Raw genomic sequence first — 23,437 nt, forward strand, 5'->3', positions numbered from 1 at the left:
CTCCCCTCTCTCCTCTGGCCTGGCCGGACCCCGTTCTAGCCTCACGGGACACGCCTACGCCATCAGCAGAGAAGGCGCTCTCCCCCTCCCGCCTCCCGCACCTCGCCATTATCTTGACGGTCCGAGCCCCGTGACGTACCCCGTGGCTAGGCACAGAAGGCGGCCATCCTCACCGCTCCCCGTGGCTCCCCACACCTCTGCCTGTCCGTCTCCCGTTAGTCCCCAGGGCTCGGGCCCCGGAGACGCTGCCCTCCCCCTACTGCCCTCTGTGGCTCCCGCGTCCTCCCAGCCACCTGTGCTCACCTGACCGCAGCTGCTTTATGCGCCCGTTGCTGGCGCTGGGGTCCACGGGCAAGAAATCCTTGAACCAGGTGATCTCGGGGTCGGGGTTACCGCTAGCAGCACAGAGCATCGTAGCCGTCCGCGTCCGCTCCACCACCTTCAGCTGGGGGCCCATGTCGATGTTGGGGAAACCGGGGGGCAGCTGGTCCTCTGAGGGTGGGGACAGGGGAAGAACAGGGCGGGGGCCCAGTTGCCGCACGGCCAGCCCTCCAGGGCGGGCTCGGGCGCTGGCAGGATCTCGGTCCGGCCCCTGCCTGGTGGGGGGAGCTCCTGTGGCCCGTTTCCTCCTGTGCGACGTGGATCAGCCCCACACGATGCGGGGGGGGGGGGGGGACACCAGGCCAGAGCTTCTCACCCAGGGCGAGTCTGGGGATGTCTGGGCATGTTCTGATCGCCACAGCTGGGGCGGGGACCAGGGATGTTTCTCGACACCCCATGATGCCCCTGCTGCCCCCACCCCCCCGCAAATGATCCAGCCCCGATGTCAGCACCTCTGACCCTGGGGGTACTTTACAGCATCCAGAGGGAATTATAAAAACGTAAACCGCGGGCGTCTGGGTGACTCAGTCTGTGAAGTGTCTGACTCTTGGTCACAATCATGATCTCAGGTCACGATCTCGCGGTTGTGGATTCGAGCCCCGCGTCGGGCTCTGGGCTGACAGCTCGGAGCCCGGAGCCCGCCTCGGGTTCTGTGTCCCCCTCTCTCTCTGCCCCTCCCCTGCTCCCGCTCTGTCCCTCTCTCTCTCTCTCAAAAATAAACATTAAAAAATACATAAAAACATCAACCGAACCCCACCCCTCCCCTGCCACACGTCCACTGTGACCCAGGACCCTCGCCTCCCACTGCCCCACTGGTCTCGGCTGTCCCATTTTGAGCCTCCCTCACTCCAGAATATCTCAGTGACCGACTCTATGTACCGTGACGTATCTGTGTCACCGCTGTGTCCCCACTGCCCAGCGCAGGGCCTGGCACACAGTAGGCGCCCAATCAATGAGTGAACGGCTCAGTCCCAGCTGCCGTTAGCCTGGGAAAGTCACCACGCTCCAGGTGTCAATGTCCCCGTTCCCTGGCCAAGGTCTAGTTTCTCTCCACGCTAAAGGGGGCAGGAGGGACACCAGGAGGAGAAAATGCCCCTCTCCCTGGAGACCCTCAGCCCCCAACGTCCAGTGACCGGCAGGCACGTGGCCGCGGGCTGAGGCGATGAGGCAGGCCGGCTAAGTGCCAGGCGGCCTTCGTCTGCGAGCTTGAAAATCAGAGCAGACTCTGTGGCCTGATTGAGCTGGGGTCTCTCCACGGACGGGAGGCGGCTCGGGGACCTCCCCCCGCCTCCACCTGCTGTCCCACCTCGGTTCTCCCTCTCCAGCACCTGGGCTCCAGGCCCCTTGTGCTCTGACCTCTAACACCTCCAGCTCCCGTCTGGCCTGCCACCCACAACGGACACAGGACTCCCCAGGCCCAGGGACCAGGCTCCTCAGTGCGAATCGAAACAGCCACTAGCCCCGGTGTGGCCGAAACGAGCCCTCCCGCCACCCACAATTCGTACGTCGGACCCCGAGCCCCCGGGACCCCAGAATGTGGTTATTTGGAGATCAGGTCTCTACGGGGGTGATTAAATTAGAATGAGGCCACTGGGGTGGGTCCTAATCCAATATGGTGTCCTTACAAGGAGACGTGATGACACAGGTGTGCGGAGGGACGACCCCCGTGGGGACACGGGGAGAAGACGCCGTCTGCACGCCGCGGAGAGCAGCCCCACGAGGGAGCAGCCCCGTCCTGATCTCAGACCTCCCGCCTCCAGGACCGGGAGAGAATACGTTAAGCCGCCCAGAGGGGGCGCTACGGCCCGTACTAGGAGGGGAGCTTTGGTGCCACCGGCCAGAGACCCCCAACCCCCAGCTCAGCATCTACGGTTTCCACGGGGCACATGCACCAGAGATGGAATGTAGCTACTCGCAATGGCAAAAGGCCGGAGACAACCTAAACATCCGTCAACTCATTCCGTACAGGCTGGGCCCCCCGCGGGACGCGATGCTGAAATTCGCAGACGTCACCTTACGGAGCCTCAGACGCGTTGCTCAGAGCGCAGGGATCAACGGGAAAGACGGTACAGGCCAAGGATCAAAAACTACAGCCCCCGGGGGCCAAATCCGGCCCCTTGCTCGCTTTTGTGAATAAAGTTTTATTGGCACACGGCCACGCCCATCTGCGTCCCCATCACCTACGGCGGCTTTCCAGCTGGGGCAGCGGAGCGGAGAAGTTGCGACAGAGAGCGTCTGGCCTGCAGAGTCCACGATATTTGGTCTCTGGCGTTTTACGGAGGACGCTTCCTGCCACCTGGACGATCGCTGCTATTTGTGTAAAGAGAAACGATGCACACGTATTTGCTTACGAATGCCCAGAAGGAGCAGAGGCCTGGTGAGCACTCTGGGGGACGGGCCTGGGGGGCTGGGGAACAGGTTGGAAAAAAGCCCCCGTGGGGGAGAGGCCTGAGCCCCGGGGAAACGGTCAGGGGACAGGAAGCCAAGATGGGGCCAGGGAGAGGCAGGCAGGCGTAGCGCCGTCCCGTTTCTCCAGGGGGACAGGAAAGCGGTGGCCCGCGTCCAGCCGCGCGTGGAGGCCCGGCGGCCCCAGTCCCAAGTCCCGTCCACTGCGTAACCAGGCGCCGTGCAGGTATTTTCCTGTGCCCTCCTCAAAGATGGGAGCTATTTCACAGCGGGGGAAACTGAGGCTCGGACAGAAACATACCCGCCCCGGGTCCTACGGCCAGGACGCAGCAAGGCTCGGACTGGTACCCAGGCCCGCCTGAGCCCCGAGAAAACTGGGAGGGGCCGGCTGCAGAAGTCCCAACCCCCCAGACTGGACCCGTTCGAGTCTGAGGACGTGGCTGGACCCTGTCCAAGGTGGGTCAGGCCCGGTTTGTTCTTCCTGGGCCTGAGGCCTGAACCCCAAAGGTGGTTCTGACCGGCTCCCGGTGGCGTCACGGGAAGTTTAGGCCCAGACCACCGGGCCTCAATTCCTGGAGCTCAAAGCCGGCGTGCGCCCACCCGGGAAGCATCCACACCCCACGCGTGCTCACACGTGAGCCCTTCCCGCGAGCGTGCAGCCCTCGGGGGTCCCCGTGAGTGCGTGTGGGCGGCAGCCAGCAGGGTGGGGGGCAGGCGAGCGGGCGCCGGGGGAGGCTGGGCCGTCTGACGGCACCAGGAGCTCCTAATTAAACAAAAATGTTCGTCGCGTACCACATTGCGCCCGATTCCTCGGAGTTTAATTAAAACAACAGCACGGGAGGCGTGAGCGGGGTCCACAATCAGACGGTGGGGGGAGGGAGGCGGGGAGAGCCGGGCCCAAGAGCCCAGACCTTCCCCGCTCAGCCGGGGGACCCTGCGGCTCGGGGCCCGGGCGGGGGACGCCCGGAGGACGGGCGCTCCTGGGTCAGAGGCCCCGGGGCTGGGCACCCGGCCCGGGCCCCGCGTCCTCCGGGCGGCCGGAGCGCGGAGCGCAGCCAAGGAGGCCTCGGTGGGGGGCGGGGAGAGCAGCCGGGTCTTTCCCAGACTCGCAGCGACTGGGCGGTTAATAGATTCACAGCGTGTCCTTTTAACTCTCCGAGCGCTTACAATGGAGGCTGGCACGGGACAGCGGGAGGCAGGCTGTTCCGTCTGTGCCCGGGAAAGGTCAGGGCAAGAATATCTATTGGGCAGAGGCGGGGCGGGCCGGGCCGGGCAGACTCCCCGCCCCCCTCCCCCCCCCCAGACCTCCCCCTGCAGGGTCTCGGGACCCACGCGAAAGAAAGTACGGGGCGTCCTGTTAAACAGACGGTGGGGGCAGAGCCTTCTGAGGGAGGGGCTCCGTGCAGATGACCCCCAGAGTCTGACGCAAAGTGGCCCTGACCCCCGGGGTCCGCTGCCCTGGGTGATGCCAGAGAATGCCACCCCGGGTAGCCACCTCCCACCAAAGGGCTGCCTGTGGCTCACGCTTAAAGCTAGGAGAGGGCCAGGGTGTCCCTGTAGGCGACAGGCAGGACCCACCCACCCGAGGGGCACAGAGGGGCTGGTGGCAGCCGCCTGCTGAGCACCGGAGTGAGAAGAATGATGCCCGGTAACTGGTCAGCCAAGCGCTCCTTCCTGGTTCACGTAGCTACCCCTTGCGGCCAGCGTCATTTCCCTACTTGGGGGGTGAGGAAGTGCAGCTCAGAGGGGTTTATTAACTTGCCCGGGGCCACACAGCGCTAGAGGCTAAAACCACCTTGCAACAGAGCGGGCAGAAGAGAGAGGCTGGGGTGGGGGGTGGGGGGGCGAGGCTGTCTGAAGGAGGAGGCCTTTTGTAAGGAGACAGAGATTTCCTGGTGCCCCCAGCCCCCCCCCCCCCCCCCCGAACGAGGCTTAGAAAACAGCCCAGCAAAGCAGGGTTCCTGAAGGATCTATGTGAACGTATGGGAAGGGGGGGGTACCTGTTTGTGCCCGTCCATTCCTTTGGGGGAACCGCCCCTTACTGACCCTGCCTGTGTGGGCAGACACACCCTGGACTCCAGGGAGAACTCTGCCAAGCAGACTATCTGCTCCTCGGGGACGGTCATCCGACCCAAGCTGGGCCAGTGAGCAGTCATCCTCGGCCACCCCGTCCTCTCTTTGGGGTGGTGGCCCCGGAGCCTGGAGCGGATGGGGGGGAATCCCGAGGATACAGTCAATATGGAAGAAAACAAACCCAGAGGCAGAGGGAGGGTGAGGGCTAAGAACACCGGACGAGCTCCTGGATCTAGCTGAACCTGAAGCCGGCCACAGCGTGGCCATTTTAATGACACGGATCGACGAATTCCCTTTGTTATGTGAACCAGTTTGAGGTGGGCCAGGCTCTTGTAATCAGAGGGGCAAGACCGAGATGACGAACGGTGACAGCGCTAGTCCCTTAACACGGCTCTCCTGCAAAGGCTCAGTAAATCCCTCCCGCCAGGCTCTGGACCCCGGTGGTGTGACAGGCTGGGGAAGGGACATCACGGTGCCCCAAAGAGACAAATCCAAAGCAAGGCTTTCGATGCTTCTTCCTCTCAGGTTTGTCCCTCCCCCCCCCCCCGCCCCCTCCCCCCCCCCCCCCCGCCGGGAGGCCAGTACCTCGGAGGACAGTGAGTTTCGCGTGGACCGTGACCTCCCCGACCGAGTTCTGTGCCACGCACTCGTACACGTTCTCATCCCGGGGTGTCCGCAGCGGCTGGATCCTCAGCACGGCCCCCGCACTCTGGTCAAACTCGATCGTCTGCCGCGGGCGAGGGGACAAAGCTGAGGCCGACGACCGGGACGGGGGCCGGGCCTGCGTCCTCCACAGGCACCCTGTGCACAAATGCGCCACGGGCAGAGACTGGGCCCGGGGACGTGCAGGAGGGCGTGTGGGCATGTGGGCGCGTGAGCGGCACAGGGGAGTCCGTGCGACAGGCGCGTGAATCGTGCCGCGTGTGCAAGTGTGGCTGATCCTGTGCCTGAGACGAGACAGAGAGGGCGGGGCCTTGCCTAAGGCCACACAGCACAGAGCCTGCAGGGCCGGCCGGCCTGGCGGGGTCCTCCCTGAGCCGGCAGGCGGGGACACACGGCTAGGGAGGGGGGACAGTTGCTCTGGCCACGGACGGTGGCCGCCCGTGTGACCCCTGGGAGATATTTCTGTGACGTCTGTGGCCAAGCTACAGCCGCCCCGCGTGCGGAGGGGGCTCTGCCGCCCGACTGTCTCCCCTCACCCCAGACTCACCTCAAAGCGTTGTGAATTGACCTTCTTGCCTTTCTTGTTCCAGGTCACCCGTGGCTTGGGGTCGCCCGTGGCCTGACACACGAAGGAGGCCACGCCCCCCGACACGCCGATCTGGTCCTTGGGTTCTTTGATGAACCTGGGGGGCTCTGGAGATACAGCGGGAAAAGGAGGGGTGTGGCGGGCCCAGGCAGGAGGCCAGGACCCCACGGGGCCACGCAGACGTGCCCTCTGTCCCCGACCCAGCCACAAAGTACCACGTGGGCCCCGGGGAAGGGGAGGGAAAGGAGGAAGGCAGAGAAACGCTGAGACCGAACGCCCTCCCCACACCCACCCCCGAGACCACAGCCGCACACGCTCCCATGTGTGCCTGAGACACGGCAGATGGGGAGCCCTCCCCCAAGACTCTGGGGTCCTGAGACTTAGCACCTGGAGGCCCCCGGTGGCGCCCGGCCAAACCCTGGAGGGTCCTTGGTCCTAACGACTTGGAAGGAGGTGACTGGTCTGATCCCTGCTGGGACAGGTGGGGAAAGTGAGGCACCACCAAGGCATGTGAGGTCAGAGCCCGCATTTTCAACCCGGGGCTCCAGCCTCTCAGTCCCTGGGAGGCGTCCGTCCCAACAAGAGGGGTCAGCGCTGGGAGCAGAAGTTCAGAAAGGGCGGTCTGGTTTCCCGAGGCCCAAGATGCCGACAACCAGCACAGCAAGCACTTACTGGGCGCCTAGTGTATGCAGGGGGCTAGCTCCGCAACGTTTCACCCTCGGACAGCGCGGAGTGCCGGGGCCGCCACGGTCCCCACACGACAAAACTTTAGGCGCAGAGAAGCAAGGCCTTTGCTTCGACGCACGGCCAGCCGGCGGCCGAGCCGAGCCGTGAAACGGGCTGGCTCACAACTGATCTGACGGACTCAGTCTCCCCAGGAAGGTCTCAGGCGGGGGGCCTGCTGCGTCTTTAACCCCGTCCACAGCCTCAGCTCCGCCCCTTGGACACGTGACAGTGTCCGTGGAGGTACATGGCCATTACTTTCTTTCTTCCTGACTTTTCACAGTAACCTCCAAATGGCCCAAAGGGACAACGGATTTCCTCTCCTAGCGATGCTACAATGTATCTCGTTCAACGAATTCAGTCACTCCCGAGGCTTTTCCCAACAGCTTCCAGGGCTGGACCGGCTGGCAAGGTCCCTCGGGAAACAACGTCCGTATCCAACCAAAGGGGACCGGCTGAACGTATCCTGGGACCAGGGTGCGCCTCTCGCTACTAGGGAAGGAACAGCAAGGGACAGATGTTGTCGCGTGGGAAAAAGGACAGCGGATGTTCCTGTTTGCGTGAAAAGAAACATAAAAAGGGCCAAAGAGAAATGGGGCGGGGAAAGGGAGCCCGCGCGTGTGTAGATATGAGGGCCGCCCCAGGAGAGAAACCAGGCGGCTGGACACAGTGGGAGAAGCCCTTCTGACCTGCTACCTTTTTGAGATTTACAACTATTTAACGATAAATAGAAATGATTTTTTTTTTATTTTTTAAAATGTTTATTTTTGAGGCGGGGGGTGGGGGGGGGACGGGGCATGAGTAGGGGAGGGACAGAGAGGGAGACACAGAATCCGGAGCAGGCTCCAGGCTCTGAGCTGTCAGCACAGAGCCCGACGTGGGGCTCGAACCCACGAACTATGAGATCATGACCTGAGCTGAAGTTGGATGCTTAACCGACTGAGCCACCCAGACACCCCAAATAGAAATGATTTTTTAAGTTTACTTTTTATTCTGAGAGAGAGAGAAAGAGAGAGAGTGCACATACACGGGAGGGGCAGAGAGAAGGAGAGAGAATCCCGAGCCTGATGTGGGGCTCGAACTCATGAACTGTGAGATCAGGACTTGAATGGAAACCAAGAGTTGGACGTTTAACTGACCGAGCCTCCCAGGCGCCCCAGAAAGGATTTCTTAAGAAACAAGATTTTGAGGGGCCCCTGGGTGGCTCGGTCGGTTGGGCATCCGACTTTGGCTCAGGTCACGATCTCACCGTTCGTGAGTTTGAGCCCCATGTCAGGCTCTGTGCTGTCAGCACAGAACCCCCTTCAGATCCTCTGTCCCCCTCTCTCTGCCCCTCCCCTGCTTGTACTCTCCCCAAAAACATGCATATTCTAAAAAAACGCAAGATTTGGATAAAAAGGTGAGCGATACAAGAAAAATATTAAGGAAGCAAAAGGCTGGGGTCTGAGGAGGAGCAGACAAGGGGCCGCCTCAAGCTACGTACAGCAATCCCGGGTCCCTAAGCCTCCGAGATCAAAGGAAACAGCAGAGGCCCACGTGGGTTCGCCTGGAAAATTCTGGATGCCTGGAAGCCTGAAGCAGCTCAAGGAGGCCTCGGGAGCCCGGTCTTGGTGCCCACAGGCCCCGACTTCTCCCACCCACGGCTCAGGCGAGGCTTTGAACAAGGGGTGCCCATCCCAGTGGCCCGAGTGGCCTCGCCTCCCTTATTCAAAGCTCTGCTCCCCCTGATGTGACCGTGTGGGACTTTAGCGGCCATCTCTTGGAAACTGGCCGCCGTGTGCAGCCCCACGAAGCCGTGATTGTTCGTCATCTCGTGCTGATTCAGGGTTAAGAAGCTTCTGTGAGACGACACCACCCGGGTTTGAACCCGGGGTCCTTCTGTCCACAGGCACACGTCTTAGGCTCCTATCGCCTCCAGGCCGTGGGCCTGATTCAGATGTTTTGCTCCTTGCTGAGCCCGGGGCTGGGCCGGCCCCTCCCTGGCTCTGACGGCTTCGGCCGCCCCTCCTCCAAGCCTCGGGAACGGTGACTGGGGCCATATGTGTCCCCAGCCAGTGTCACGGAGGAAAGTCACTGTGGCCGGGGCAGGAATCTCACTTCTGGGGAAATCCTCTCTCGGGAGCCCCTGGAAGGAGGGGCAGAAGTGGGCTGCAGGAGGCATCCAGCTAGCCGTTGATGAGCCCGGACACGCTCCCCTAGGCCAGCACCTCCCCTGGGGAGCCTTCTCAGATTACCACGGGCTGGGTCAGGAGCTCCTCTGTGCACACGGCCGCCTGGGCGTCCCCCCTCACAGCCTCGACCATGCTGGGCCAAGATACCTGGTCCCGTGCCACTCGGCAGGGTGGGCACGGGGCCGCCCCCACTCCCCGGTGACCCTTGAGAAAATGGGGCTCTTGACCTGAGCCCCCCCTCTCTGCAGGGCAGACGCCCTCCCAGGCTACCCCCAGGCGGCTCTGGGGTGACAGACAGCCTGGAAGAGACCTGTCTGCTCGCCGCGCCCCCACGCGAACATTTCGTGTGGACGCCTGGAGTCTCCCGTTTGGACAAACCCTCCCCTCCTCCTCCTGGCAAAGGGGCCCCCCCGACACAAGAAAGGCACTCTGGGGTGCGGCCGTCCGTCCCGGGCCAGGGGACACCCAGCGTGATGCTTTCGCCGGGGACCCAGAGAGGCAAAACCAAGGCTCAGAAAGGGTGAGACCTGCTCGGGGTCACCCAGCTTGGGATGGACGAGAAGCTCCTGGGACCCCACCCGGGGCCCGCGCGGCCCGCAGCCCCTGGAAACAGCACCGTCGACGAACGGGGAGGTGGGTCCTCGGGACCGAGAGCGCCTCAGTGTCTCCGTGTCACCCACGAGGAGACCTGAGGGTCAGGGGGGTGATACGAACAGCACGGAGGCTGCGTGGAACGCCCCGGCCCGAGTTCTGTGTTTCCAGCTCGGGTTCTGCAGAGCAGAAGCCGGACCAGAGCCAGAGACCCCACCCGCCGGGCCCCTCCAACCCGCCTGGGCCTGCCCCACGGCATCCTGGGAAGGCCCCGCAGGACCAGAAGCCTTGCTGGGGGACAACTCGCTCCTCTTGGAGCCGGCTGGGGGCTCCCGCTGCCCACGTGGGCCCTCTGTGGCCTGAGAGCCCCCACCCTCAGTGGCTCCCCGAGGACCGGGGCCATTCCCTGGAGCTGGCGGCACAGATCACGGTGCCTGTAGCCCCCCTCCCCCCCCCACGGGGTCCCAGAGGACAGAGTGCCTGTGAAGCAGACCCGCCTCCGGGGGCAAGATGCCTCGGCCTCGGGGAGGAAGATCTGGGTCTGAGGGTCGGGCAGGAGCGACACCGCAAGTGACAGGGCAATAACGACCCAGGGCCCACCAACGGAGCGCCCCCTGAGCCAGCCCCAGCTGCCCACCTGGGTGACACTGTGCACCTGCTCCCTGGGACCAACGCAGTCACCTGGGCCCTGCCCTCACCCCGTCTGTGCTCCCTGCGGCGGCCACCAGAGGGCGCCCGTGAGCACCCGAGCCAGGTGCCGCCTTCCTCTGCCTGCAGCCCTCCGGGACTCCCACTCTCCCGGAGGAGAAGCCCCAAGTCCCCTCTGAGGCCCCCAAGGCGCTCCCCTCTTCCCTGTCTCCCCCTCGCTCACTCTACTCCAGCCACGCGGGCTTCCTCCAACATTCCTGGGTCCTGCCCCAGGGCCTTTGCACATACTGTTCCTTCTGCTTCGGACACTTCCCCCCCACCAGATGCCCACAGGGTGCACTTCTCAGCTCCCTTAGGTCTCTGCTCAGATGCCACCTCCTTCCCTGATGTTCCCCCATCCCTTTAAAATGCAGCCCCCACCCTTCCTCTCACACCCACATCCCCAGATGTCCACCATCCAACACACGCAGTGCTTCTCCCTCGCTAGATGGTGAGCTCCGGAAAGGGGTGGGACGTTTTTGTCCCGCGTCTAAACCAGTGCTCGGCACACAGTAGGTGCTTATGAGAAACACACCGAATGAGGGAGAGCAGAGATCTGCCGTGGGCACACGACAGAGCCAGGACGTGAACCCAGGCCAGGGTAGTCCCCAAATTCTGTGGCCCCCCTCAATCACAACGGGTCTCTGGCTCTGGCAGCCTCAGTTTCCCCAAGGCTGGCAAAAACCACCGCGGCAAGATGTCAAAGCAGAAACCACGTTATTTACTCAACTCGCATAAGTAAAACTCATAGTTCTCAGCTGGGGGCGAGGCATTCTTGCCTGGGGTCACCTGTGGTCGGCACAACTGGGGGTGGGGGTGGGGGGCTCCTGGCGGAGAGTGGGTGGGGCCAGGGATGCTGCTATACCCTCCCCCCCCCCCGAACGTGCCCGGGACACCCGCCCCAGGGAACACGCTGACCCTGCATTAAATACGTGAATGAGGGCCCCTGGGTGGCTCGGTCACGGGGCATCCGACTCTGGTTACAGCTCAGATCGTGACCTAACGCTTCATGGGATCGAGCCCCGCGTTGGGCTCCGTGCTGACAGCAGGGAGCCTGCGTGGGATTCTGTCTCCCTCTTTCTCCGCCCCTCCCCCACGTTCGTGATCTTTCTCACTCTCTCTCAAAAATAAGTAAACGGACGAACGAACGAATGAATGAAATACTCAAACACCTAGCACCTTCGGCTTGCCGTTCCACTACCGGGAACAGAGCCCAGCGAGGCACAGGTCCTGGGAAGTGACCAGATGAATCTCAGCCCGGCCGCGGCTGGAAGCTACTGGCCCGGGGTGGGGGGGCGGTGAGTGTGGTGTTGACAGTCAGGAAACCGGGGCTCTCACAAAACACAGCCTGGCCACCTCCTGGCCGTCACGGAACGTCACTGTGGCTCAGTTCCCCCATCTGTACGACGGGAACAGTGACAACAGCGTTCATTCCATCAGGCTGCGGTGGCTGATCTGAATGCGTTCGGCATTTGCTAAAAAACAACACGAAAACAAGGAAAAGCACAAACAGACGCGGCAAGCGTGCGCGTCTCTGTGCTCGCCCGGCGGCAGTAATCACCGCGCCCGTGGTAACATGGGACCGTAGGCCTACTACGTGCCACGCAGCACACGGGGCCTTATTGTGCGTCCTTGCCACAAGAATGCTGGGACGCGGACGTGTCTGAGTCTCGTTCGGGTGGAAACGGAGGCTGAGAGAGGTTGAGTCACCAGCCCGAGGTCACACAGCAGGTGACGGCAAAGTCAGGATTCGCACCCAGACTAACCGCAGATCCCTGCGTCCTTCCTGCTGCCCTGACGGATACCTCTAGGCCCCTGACGGTAGGTCGGGTCTTAGTGTCGGGCCCAGGGCTGGCTGACCCTCATTCTTTCCACGTTACTGCCAATACTGGAGCCTCACCCGCCCCCAGCGACACCAGCCCCTTTCTTCACCTCCAGGCCTTTCTACGTGCTCGCACCTTCACCAGTAACGCTCTTTCCACCAGCGAACTCCTACACACCCACAAAGCCCCAGCTCCAATGCCCCCTCTCCCAAGAAGCCTCCCCTGGCTCCACCTGTGGAAGGTCATGGAACCAGCACGCTCAGCTCTAAGCAGGCCAAGTGTGTATTTAGCACCCGGCTCGGCACAGAGCCGATGACATCGTCGTTACCGGTATTGCTGTTTATGCCATCGTTATCACCGGCCTCCGAACCTCCCAGGACCGGGGTCCAGTGGGCGCTTCAGGCAGCCTCATTCGTGGAGCACAGAGGCCCCGGGGAGGAGGCGGGGACACACGTCCACTCGCAAACGTGTACACTCAGACGCCCGCACACCCGTAGAGGGCGCTTACCTTCTGCCGTGCAGCCTCCGACCAGCAGGACCACGAGGAGGCCCACGGGACCGACCACAGAGGCCACTCCGGGGCCCCAGGCAGGCACCATGCTTGGCAGCCGCCTGCGACCTCCGACCTCCGCCCTGGAGGGCGACGGCCCCCCCGGTCCCTCACGAAGAGGCCTCAGCGTCAGACGGGACAGCGTCTGCAGAGACAACGGAGGCGCCGTGAGAGGGGAGAGGGGCAATCCGGGGGGCCTTCGTGGCGGAGGGAGGAGAGGAGGGTCATGGGGTTGGGGGAAAGGGTTACGGGACAATGGGGGGGGGTCGCGGGGCGCTGGGGAGGCAGAAGGAAGGTGCGTGTCCCCCCACATCCCCGCCCTGAAACCCACCCTCCGTGTGACGGTGTTAGGAAGCAGGGCCTTTGGTCACAAGGGTGGGGCCCTCGGGAACGGGATTAGCGCCTAGAAGAGACCCCAGAGGGCCCCCTCAGCCCCTCTGCCTCGTGAGCACGGGGCCAGAGGACCCTTGATCTTGAACTCCCAGCCTCCAGAACCGTGAGACACACGGGGCTGCTGTTCGTAAGCCACGGGGCCTGTGGGATTTTGCACGGTCGTCCCAGCGGCCTGAGACGGGCCCCCCGGGCCGCTGGCTGAGTCCTGATCCTAGGTGAGCCCCCCACCCCCACCCCGACAGAGCCCGGACCTCAGAGCCTCGCCGAGCCCCCAGGCAGGACCGAACACCAGTTTCCAGGCGCGCTCCGAGCACCGGCTCCTGCCCGCCCAGGCTGGGCCTCCGGAAAGACGAGGCCCCAGCTGGTGCTGCTGGCCGACTGGGCGCCCCACCTCGGCCCCGTTCAGCCCCCAGACAGATCGTCCCCCCACCCACCTGCCGGCCCCTGCCCCCTGCCCTGTTCTAACGCCTCCGCGGCTCTCCCGCTGCCCCCAGAGGAAGCTGCTTCTGCTATGACTTCCTCTCACGGAGGCACAGCCACACGGAGCTCAGTCCCGCCGGCGAGCCCTGGCCCTGCTGTGCCCTCTGCTGTCCCCCCACGGCTGCGTGACGGGTCTCAGCTCAGCTGTCACTTCCTCCAGAAGCTCCCCTCCCCACCCCCGCCGCCCGGTTCACATCCCACAGCCTCCGACGTGAGTAAGGCCGTCCTCCACACCTTCACCCCAGGGTGCAAATCACACGCGAACGCGCATCACTCAGAATCGGTTCCTCCCAGAATCTGAGCTCCTCCAGGGTGGAAGGGTCCCTGGTCACAAGCCCCCTCCCCAGTCTTCTCCGCTTTGGCCAGAGCCAGGGCAGAGGGCCGGGGAGAGGCAGGGAGGGGCCCAAGGATGAGGCCCCCGTGGCCGGGTCGGCCCCACGCCCGCCCCGGGCCGTGCCCCGGGCGGGTCCGGGCCATGACCACAGGGATAGGTGCCACATAATGATGGGGCAAGTCCCTGTGATTCTGGCTCCCAAAATACCCAGCTGCGGTCGCCTCGCCCGGCCCCAGAGGGGCCCCAGGAGGAGGCCGGGCTGGTGGTGACCTGATCATGGCTCGGGGTCAGGGGTGGGGAAGCCAGGATGGGTGGGGGAGGGTCAGGGGGGCCCGCCCTGCACACAGTCAGACCAGACAGGGCGAAGGACGCCTGCACACGGGCCACAGACGGACCCCAGACACACGTGCGTTCGCACAGTCAGGCGACAGAGACGGGTCCGCGCGCGGAGTCGGGCAAATAACACCCGCACGCGGGCCACGAAACAGGCACAGAATCAGACCTCAGACGCACACACGCACAGGGTCGCGGGCGGGCCTTCGAACCGCGTGAAAAGCGGGGTCAGATCCGGGCCAGCGGCACCCGCGCACCCCGGACCCAGACGTGTGCCCGCCGTCAACCAGACGGACGCGCAGACAGGCACGCGGCCTCACCACAGACACACGGCAGGTGGGTAAAGAGAAGCCTAGGGCACAGCCCCGTCCCCTGTGCCCCCCGCCGTGGGCAAGAGGGGCCGAACAGGAAGGTGGGGGCCCCAGGTGGGGAAAAGCGCCCACAGCCAGCTGCCCACCGCTGGTCACGCCTGAGTGGGGGGGGGCCTCCGGCCCAGACAACATGGGTCAGCTGGGCGGGCCCTCGGAGAGCCTCTGGGGAAACTGAGGCCGCACAGAAAGCCTGCCCGGGGGAGGGGCGGGGGCTCAAACTCGGGGCTGCTAGGCCCACCACGGACCCCCGGGAGGGTGACCTCCTTCTCCCCCTCTGCCTGCCCGCCCCCCCCCGAATGCAGGCGTGGCGCAGAGGTCCCAGACGGGCCCCGTGCCCGGGAGGGGCTCCAGGAGCAGCCGCCTTCAGAACAGGGCGGCCCCTAATTACCCCCTGGCTCCCAGAGCCCCGGCCTCGCAGGGCCCACGCCTTCTCAACGTCTGGGCAGGACGGGGCTAATCCGGGCACGGGCGCCTCCAAATCTGCCCCGCCAGCCCGTGCAGGAGGGAGGGCGCAGCCCTGGGGGCGTCCAGGGCCCCGGACGGCACAGCGGGAAGGGGGGGTGGGAGGCGGGGAGGGGAGCGCCACACGCCCCACGGGAGGGACAAGGTTCCAGGCTCCCTCGGGCCCCCGTCCCCCCCCTCCCCCCGAGGAACTTGCCACGAGGCGGGCCCCTGGCGCTGGCGGTGGGGTCTCCTGCAAGGGGTCGAGGAGAAACATCACCGAGTCCCATCAGTTCTGCCTTCAAACGCTAGCCCGTCTCTGCTCATGTCTCACCCCTTCCTCCACCTCCACCCGGTCCAGCCCCATCCTCTCCCTGTCCTTCCCTCCTCCCTCATTCTGCTCCAGCCATGCGGGCCTCCTTACTGTTCCTCCAACATGCCGGGCATGGTCCTGCCCCAGGGCCTTTGCATGTGCTATGCCCGCTGCCCACATTTACTATCACTCGGCTGAAAATTAAAGGGCGAATGGGAACACGGAGGGTGTCTTGGCACAAGGAACAGCACGAGGAAGGGCAAGAAACAGAACCCAGAGATCCTAGGAGAGGGAGGGGAGAGATTTGGGCAGAGAGGTAGGTACGGACTGGACCCACAGGGCATGAAGGAGCCCTTGGCAGCTCTGAGCTGGGAGGGACCTGGCCGGGTTGACACCTGACCGAGCCTCCTCCCTGCCCCTCTTGCGGTAAAGCACCCTGGGCCGCCAATCCTGCCCCTGTCAAGAAAAAGAAACTGAGGCAGGTGCACTGGGGCTGAATAAGGCGGCAACCCCAAGCTCCTGGAGATGGCGTGGCCGTTAACAAGGAAGCAGCCACCCGTGGGAGTCGCAGAAAATAACTCAGATGGCAAACGAGGCTGGGCTCTGGGGAGGGGGGGGAGGGAGGGAGGAGAACCCTGGGAGGGGCCCCCCCCACCGCGCCGGGCCATCAGCGAGAGCGGCCTCCGTGGCAGGGGCTGCCTGTCGGAGGCAGGTGCCCCCCCCCGCTTCACAGATGAGAAAACCGAGGCTCACGGAGGCGCGGGGACTCGCCCCAGGCCCCTGGGTGGGCCCTTGGGTCCAGAGCCCACGTTTAAACACATGACCGTGTCCTTCCCTGGCCGCTGTGTGATCTGAGGAAAGCGGATGATCCTCTCTGGGCCCAGCACAGGCTTCCGGGCTGCCTCTGGGGGCTCCGAGGCCTAGATAACAGGGCGTGGGTAGATACCCATTCTGGCCGGTCACCAGGGTGCGGGTCACGAGATCCCGGAGCCGGCCTCGTGTACCCACGCAGAGCAGGGAGCATAAAGGGGCAATTATGACCCAGGCCTGGGCAGCAAACAGGCTCCGTGCCACATGCACGAGGCTGTCCCCTGAGGCTTGAGGACACCCCAGTGCCTCTCCCTGCCCCCACCTTAGGGTCTGCCCTGGCCTGGGGGGGGGGGCTCACAGGCACAAGCCACCCGCCAGGGGATTTCCATGGCCCGTGGCCCACGGCCAGGGGCAGCAGGTAAGGCTGGAAACCAGGGAAGAGTCCCCAGCTCTGCACAACCTCCCCCGCCCCCCTATCCCCTCCCTCCTGCGCCCGGAGACTTTCCTCCTACCCAGAATCCCTCTTCTGAGGCCTCAGAGACCCTCGAGGCAGGACCTGGGGTTCCAGGCTTCCTGGATCCCTGTGTCACCAAAGTGTTAAGGAGGGTCCAAACACCTCTGTAGTCACTGGTGGCCTCAAAGCGGGTCCAGCCAAGCCCCTCTCCCCCTTGGGGCCTCAATGTCCCCCACCTCACCCAGGAAAAGGGCTCAGGGTGGGGCGGGGCGGGGAGGGCCCGCCCTGCCACCTTCCGAGAATGGGCTGAGACCAGCCAAGGGAGCCGCCTTTCATTAACCATCAAAACGCTCTGGGTGCTGTGTCCCCAGGGGTCCCCCGCAGCCAGAAGTGGACAGGAGGGGCGGATAGGGAGCCAAGCCCAGCCCCACAGGGAGGAATGGGCAATGCCAGCTGGGTGTCCCCACTGTGTGCTGAGCCCCCTTAAATGCTACCTGTGCGTCCTTCTGTTTGACAGATGAGGAAGTGAGCTCAGAGAGGGGCGGCTGTAAGGTGAGGGGCACACAGCACGGAGGCCGCCCGGCTGGGCGAAGATCGCAGGCCAGAGGCCAGCTCTCAGTCGACCTCCGAGGTGCCCCGGCTGCCAACTCCACCCTTAAGGGTGTGACGCTGGGCCCACCCTGCTGCCCCTTCCCACAGCCTACCACAGCCCCCAAGAGGCACTGGTCCGCCTCAGGCCTCTGGGCCTTTCGCAACACGGGCACCCTGACCCGGTACACCCTCCCCAAGCTGGCCCACCCGTGGACTCACCCTCCAGGGCACAGCCACAGATGTCCCCACCCCAGACTGAATCTTGACCCCTCCGGACTCCTCCCCCTATCCCAGGACCCTTCCTTAGCCCAGCCCTGACCCACCGCCCTGGGGCTGGGAGTGGCCGTGTCTGACTCTGTCCCTCCTCTGCTCTCAAACATTCCATGGCTCCCATCGATGTCCGTTAAAATCCAGACTCCGATCCTCAGCCTTCAGAACTGCTGACCCCATCATGTCGCATGCCCAGCGCCTTGCTGGGCCAGGCTGGTGCCCCTCGCCACTGCCCTCTGGCTCACACAGGGGTAGGAGTACATCCCAATCCTACTACCCAACACACCCTTCCTAACCCCCATCAAACTTCAGCGTTCACACCCATCCTCAGGTCTCAACTGAGCTGCCGCCCCTTCCAGGAAGCCCTCCTGGGTGTCCCAGCCTGGATCAAGGGCCCCCTCGGGGCTACCCCCACACCATGTGTGTCCCCCCATCACAGGTCTGTCGTCCTCCAAGATGGCAGCCCCATCTGCACCCTGGGAACGTGCCCGGCCACTTGGCACTTTACCCACATCATCCCTGTGATCACATCCATTTCAGAGGGGGAAACCGAGGCCAGAGGGAGACATCACAGGAAGAAGAGGCTGACAAGGACACGGCCTCCAGCTGTAACTTACTCGCGTCTGCTCTGAGGGTTTGCTGCACACTTAGGGGTGGAGAGGAGGTTCAGGACAGGGCGGGCAGGACTTGGGTGGCTGGGACCCCTAGCCCCAAAGTCACACAGCAAGACCCTCTGGGTGGCCCACGGCTCTGAGAAGGAATCCTGGGAAGCAGGACGCTGGAGGGAACAAAAGGGGGTGCTGAGATATGGGTCTGGTGGGCAATGACGGGGGACAGAGGCGTGGAGCTTAGGGACAGGAGCAGGAAGTGGAAAAGTGGGAGCTGAGCCCCCCCAGTTCATTAAGGCCCCCAACAAGGTACAGCCTTAACCTGAGATCTACAGACCCGAGGGGGTACAGGGACAAGTAAAGAGAGGAAAACTTTGTGAGTTTTTGGGGGGGACCCCAGTCCGGTTCCCAGCGGAGGGATGCAGAACCCCGATCAGGGCGCCCCTGGGCTGGCAGAAGGCCGCCCGGACCCTGGCTCCGCCCCCAGGAGGGTGGGGGAGGAGGTCGGGCTGGGGGCCAGGCGGGGGAGGGGACCCCGCGGAGCATAACGGTCCGGAGTTTTCCTAAGTCCCAGCGACTGGCCTGAATTGGGGGCGGGGGGAGGGGCGCCAGGCAGCAGGGGGCTGAGCTGTCCCTGGAGGGTGGCTGGACCGGCCCGAGCAGAGCGGAGGTGGGGGAGAAAGCGGGGGTCACCCCCAACCCCCTCCCGGGAGCCCGGAGGGGAGGCAAGGAGGGGGACAAAGCCCAGCGCAGCCCGGGCCTCGAGGCGGAAGGGGATCCGGGCGCACTCACCCCGCGGATCTCGGCTCGGAGATCGGGGCCCGGGCCCCCTCGGCTGGGCCCGCTGCCGCCCGTCCCTCGGTCCGCCCGGAGCGCGGCGCGCAGCGAGGACTCGGGAGAGGCCAAGGCCCCGCGAGCTCGGCCCGGGGGCGGGCCCGGGGGCGGGGACTGCAGGCGGGGCGGCCAGGGGGCGGGCCCAGGGAGGGGGCTCCGGAGCAGGGCGGGGCCCCCGCCGGAAGTGGGGCGGGGGGACTAGCGGGGAGCACCTTCAGGGGGCGGGGGGGGGGGGCAGCAGGAGGAGGCCTCCAAGGGGGTAACCGCGCTCCCCCAACGTGCACACGCACGAAGCGGTGCCCCAAGGGGCACAGCCCCAGATACCCCCCGCTTCGTAAGCCTGATCCCAGAGGGAGCCCCCACCCCGCCCCCCCCTTCTCTGGCAGGCGCTGATCGTGGCCATGGCAACGGATGAAGGGGCTGGATGCGGGACGCGGCGGCAGAGGGCTCCCCAAACACAGCCAAACACAGGAGGTCGGGGAAGGGGCAGAAAGATGCCCTCCCAGGCTGGGCTGGAAGACAGAGGCCACGCCCCCTGCACTCCGAGCACCCCCCACCCCCCGAGGGTGGGGGAGGGGCGCGGGCAGAAGGCAGCTCCCCCCGCCCTCCCCTGCTGGGGTCCCGTAGGATGAGCGGGGGACACCAAGGCAGAGGCCCCCACGCCAGCCACAGCCCTGAGGAGGGGGCGGAGAGTGCGCACAGGGCCAGATTGGAAACAGATGGGGCCACCGAGCCAGGTCCCAGACACCCCGGGGGGGCGGGGGGGGCGGGAGGGGTGGGGGGGGGCGGGAGGAGGAGGGGCAGCCCCACGCGGGCAGCCAATCCGGGCCTGCGCTGCCGCCCCGTGCGGGTTTGAAAACTCCATCCGAGGGGCAGGGCATACAGAGGTCCCGCGGGCCCAGGGCGCTCGGGGAAGCGGTCAAGGGGGGCCGGGGACCCTGGCGGAGACCCAGGAGCCGCCGCAGGGGGCCGGCTTCCCCATCTGCTCCGATCCCTGGTGAAAATGCTTCCCGTTCCTTTAGGAACGTGTATTGATTGGGCTCTTAGTGTATACCGTGCGCACACGTACGCGCTCCCGTTACCCCCACCATCACCCCGCTTTGCAAAGGGAGAAGAGGGAGAGAAGTTACTTGCTCGCGGTCGGGAGGAACAGGGAGTCGAACCAAGGTTTGGGTCCAGAGGCTGAGCCCTTACCCACAACGCTGCAGGAGGCCTAGAGCCCAAAAAGAACAAATCGCTAAAATGCTAAGCCCCCTCTCGAAGCTCACTGCCCAGTGGCGAGAAGGAGGCTGGCAGCCCAGGGGAGACCCCGATCAAGTTCAGGGACAACCCCCTCCCCTGGTGGCCTTTCCACGCCCAGCTATGGCTGCCTTGGCCAGGGGTCCACCCCCCACGGCTCCCCGGCATTGCTGCTGGGTGATCTGCCCCTTCGGCGCTCCGTGCCTCAGTTCCTCGCTCTGCGAAATGGAACATTTAACCCCACCTCCTCTGGCACTGGGGAGGCCCGTACTGGAGTCCCCAAAGTACCGAGCACACAGTAGGCGCTCTGCGAAGTGTGCGGCCGCAGACTGTTCACCTGCCCCCTTAGGTCCCACTGAGCTCTTTGACATCGTCTCTCCCCCAGAGCCCGGACTCTGGGAGGCACACAGTAGGTGCTTTAGGGGGTGGGCCATCTGGCACCCCAGCATCACGCGGGGCATCCAGGAGGCGCTCTGTGTCAACACGGGTGTGGAGTCCCCCCAGTTCAGCTGGGCACACAGTGGGCCCTCAGGAAATGCAACCGGGAGCACAGTAGGTGCTCTGTCCAGGCACGGGGCTCATGCAGACCTCGGTTTGAATCCAGGGACTCCCCACGCGATCTCCAGTAAGAACCCGTACCTCTCCGGGCCTCGGTTTCCCCATCTGTAACTTAAGCCAGCTGTCAGCACGCCCAAGGCTGTGTGACCCGGGGCAAACATGCGGGAGGACCCGCCACCCTCCTCCCCAACTGGCCCTGCCCCGCCTGGGCCTCCTGCCCACGTCCCCCCGGAGATGACCTCTTGCCTCCCTGCGATGGTGTGACCGCAGCGGGCTGGGAACACAGCCACCCCCCTGGTCAGGGTGGGGGGATCTGGGGCAGGAGTGAGGCCTGTACCTGGCCTCTCCCAGCAGAGGGGCCCATATCTGCACGGTGCCCCATTCACCCCTCATGGTGGCTCTGATCACTCCCTGTTAACTGCCTGGTACGGGTCCACCTCTCCCGCCAGACTGGGGCCTCAGAGGGCAGGCAGCGCTGGGGCTGCCTCTGCCTCGATCAGAGCACATGCCCAGCACGGGGCCTGAGGGCACACAGTAGGTGCTCAGCAAACATTTGCGTAAACAGTCAGGACCCTCCTCGCCCAGGAGAGGCCTCTCCAACCTTACTCTCCCCCCCAGAGGCCACACTCTATGGTGTCCTCGTGATGGATCCGTTTTCCCTCACGTTCTTTTTTGACACAAACACTTCTGAACACCAGGCCCAGGTGAGGCCCTGGGGACACACGGCAGTGGCGAAGACTGACAAAGATCCCTGCCCTTAGGGAGCCGACACTCCAGGGCAGGCAACAGATGGGAAACAGAAGAGGTAACAACCGCTGTGGGTCAGTTGGTGGTAAGTCCTCCAAAGATTTACAAAAAAAAAAAAAAAAAAAGTGTGTGGGGATATTCACGGCAGTGGGGTGTAGTATGAAAGAGGGGGCGTGGGGGGTAAGGTGGTGACATCTGAGCTAAGACCTGAAAGAGCTGAGAGAATTTGAAGGAGACGTGGATGTTGGGGAGGAGCCCTCCAGGCTGGGGGCACAGCCGGTGCAAAGGCCCTGAGGCAGGACCTGGCTGGCATGGAGGAGGGGGAGTGAGGAGGTGTGTGTAGCTGAAGCAGAGTGAGCGAGGGGGACAGCGGGGGAGGGCTGAGAGAGGACGGGGAAGGTCATGCAGGGCCTTGGGGGCGACAGGAAGGACTCGGGTTTTTGCCCCAGGGGAGGCGTGAGCCCTGGAGGGATGTAGGCAGAGGGCAGGGGCGGACTGAGGTGCTCACAGGCGCCCTCTGGTGGCTGCTGCGGGGAGGACAGACTGGAGGTGGGGGCCGGGGCCGAGGGGACCGTCAGGGCTCAGACCAGCGATAAGGGGGCTGAACCAGGTGGAAACAGGGAGTCGGGGAGGAGGGGGCACATTCTGGACAGACCGAGAAGGTAGGGCCGGCCGGTTTTTCCCAAGGGCTGATGACAGCCCCTGGAAGGCTGGGACAGCCAGCTCCGGGCAGACCCTCCCGGCCGCGTGGCCCGGCGGGTGCCCTTGAGGGCCGACCCTGGGAGCCCCCTGAACGCGCAGTTGCCGTGTCCTCTGAATCCGCCCAGAAGGCAGCTGCCCTTGGGGAGGAGCGCGGGGCCCGATCACGTCAGCTCCCGCAGCTGGGACATTTGGGGGTAATTTTTTTCAAAATAACTTTCCTTCTAATTATAAAATAGGCGCGTGCAGCAGAAAATTAGGGAAAATCAGCATAAAGAAGAAAATAAGACTGGCTCCCAACCCACCCCTCGCCCGGAGAGACACCGCCAGCACGTGGTCGTGTTCATTCATTCCGTCCACAAACAAGTTATTGGGCACCTACTGTGTGCTGGGCTGAAGACACGGCCGGCGGGCCGGCCAGAGCCAGCTCCCCCGCCCCCCAGCCCCCCACCCCCCGGGGGGGCGGGGACGGGACACCCACAGAGACACCAACATTGTCCATAACATCGTGCCGGGCGGTTACGCAAGAGGCCAAAAAGAGAACAGGATTCACCGCGTGGCCCTGAGAGCCGGGAGAGGTCTGCAGGGGCCTCTGGGGCGGCCGGGTTGAAGTAAGCCAATCAGACATACAAACACCTATGGGAACGGAGTTTCCGGCAGGAGGAGCAGCAAGTGCAAAGGTCCTGAGGTTGATTGCCTCCTCCCAGTCTCCTCCGGGCGCAAATGGGCACTTTTCCTTTCCGAGCGGGGATCAGTATTACGCGGCCAGCTGCCCACAGAGTTTAATTGGTCCCCGCTTGATCTCCATTAGAAGCGACGTTGAGAGACAGGGACAGCCACAGATGAGGCTGCGCCTCATCATTTCCTGCCGATAACCTCCCCCGGCAAAGGAGGACTCCGCCGGGAGGCCCTCAAAGCCTTTGAAACGCGTCCTGATAGGGCTGTGGGCAAACCTGCACCCTGGGCACGCGTGGGCAGGACCCCCAGCCCTCCCCCGCCCCGCCCCGCCCCAAGCCGTCCCACATTCCTCACATTTGCGGCCAAAGTCCCTGGAAGTTTCATTGAGGGGCAGTCACCAAACTCCACGTCCTTTGCCTCCTGAGAAGGGACACTGGTCGGGCAGCTTTCTCTGTTCTCCTCTCCACCAGCTTGCCCCACGGCCCCTCCCACCCAGCGTGGCACTCACGACCCGGGGGCCCTGAGTGTGGACCGGCGAAAAGCCCACCTCGCCCACGCTCACCTCAGGCTCCTGGCGCCGTGTCCGCCTGCCGGCTACACGGCAGGCAGACTGCCCACCACAGGCGCGCC

The 23,437-nt window shown here is 64.4% G+C and overlaps 1 protein-coding gene across 10 annotated transcripts in view; it reads right to left on the reverse strand.

The window, feature by feature from the left end:
* PTPRS (protein tyrosine phosphatase receptor type S) overlaps nucleotides 1-18,947 on the reverse strand; it is a 68,065-nt gene extending 49,118 nt beyond the window's left edge. For 7 of the 10 annotated variants that reach the window (XM_042977883.1, XM_042977882.1, XM_042977879.1 and 4 more), the window contains exons 1-5: nucleotides 18,845-18,946; nucleotides 12,613-12,799; nucleotides 6,071-6,216; nucleotides 5,446-5,587; nucleotides 304-492 (exon numbers count right to left, since the gene is read on the reverse strand). In XM_042977883.1, the coding sequence (XP_042833817.1) occupies nucleotides 304-492; nucleotides 5,446-5,587; nucleotides 6,071-6,216; nucleotides 12,613-12,703 (568 nt within the window). In that variant the 5' untranslated portion in view covers nucleotides 12,704-12,799; nucleotides 18,845-18,946. Of the gene's footprint in view, nucleotides 1-303; nucleotides 493-5,445; nucleotides 5,588-6,070; nucleotides 6,217-12,612; nucleotides 12,800-18,061; nucleotides 18,237-18,844 lie in introns of those variants that run through there. The other 3 variants (XM_042977877.1, XM_042977885.1, XM_042977876.1) reach the window with 3 other exon arrangements.
* Between the last annotated feature and the right edge of the window lie 4,490 nt (nucleotides 18,948-23,437).

The sequence above is a fragment of the Panthera tigris genome, chromosome A2 (assembly GCF_018350195.1).
Source record: "Panthera tigris isolate Pti1 chromosome A2, P.tigris_Pti1_mat1.1, whole genome shotgun sequence".
Classification (NCBI taxonomy): Eukaryota; Metazoa; Chordata; class Mammalia; order Carnivora; family Felidae; genus Panthera; species Panthera tigris.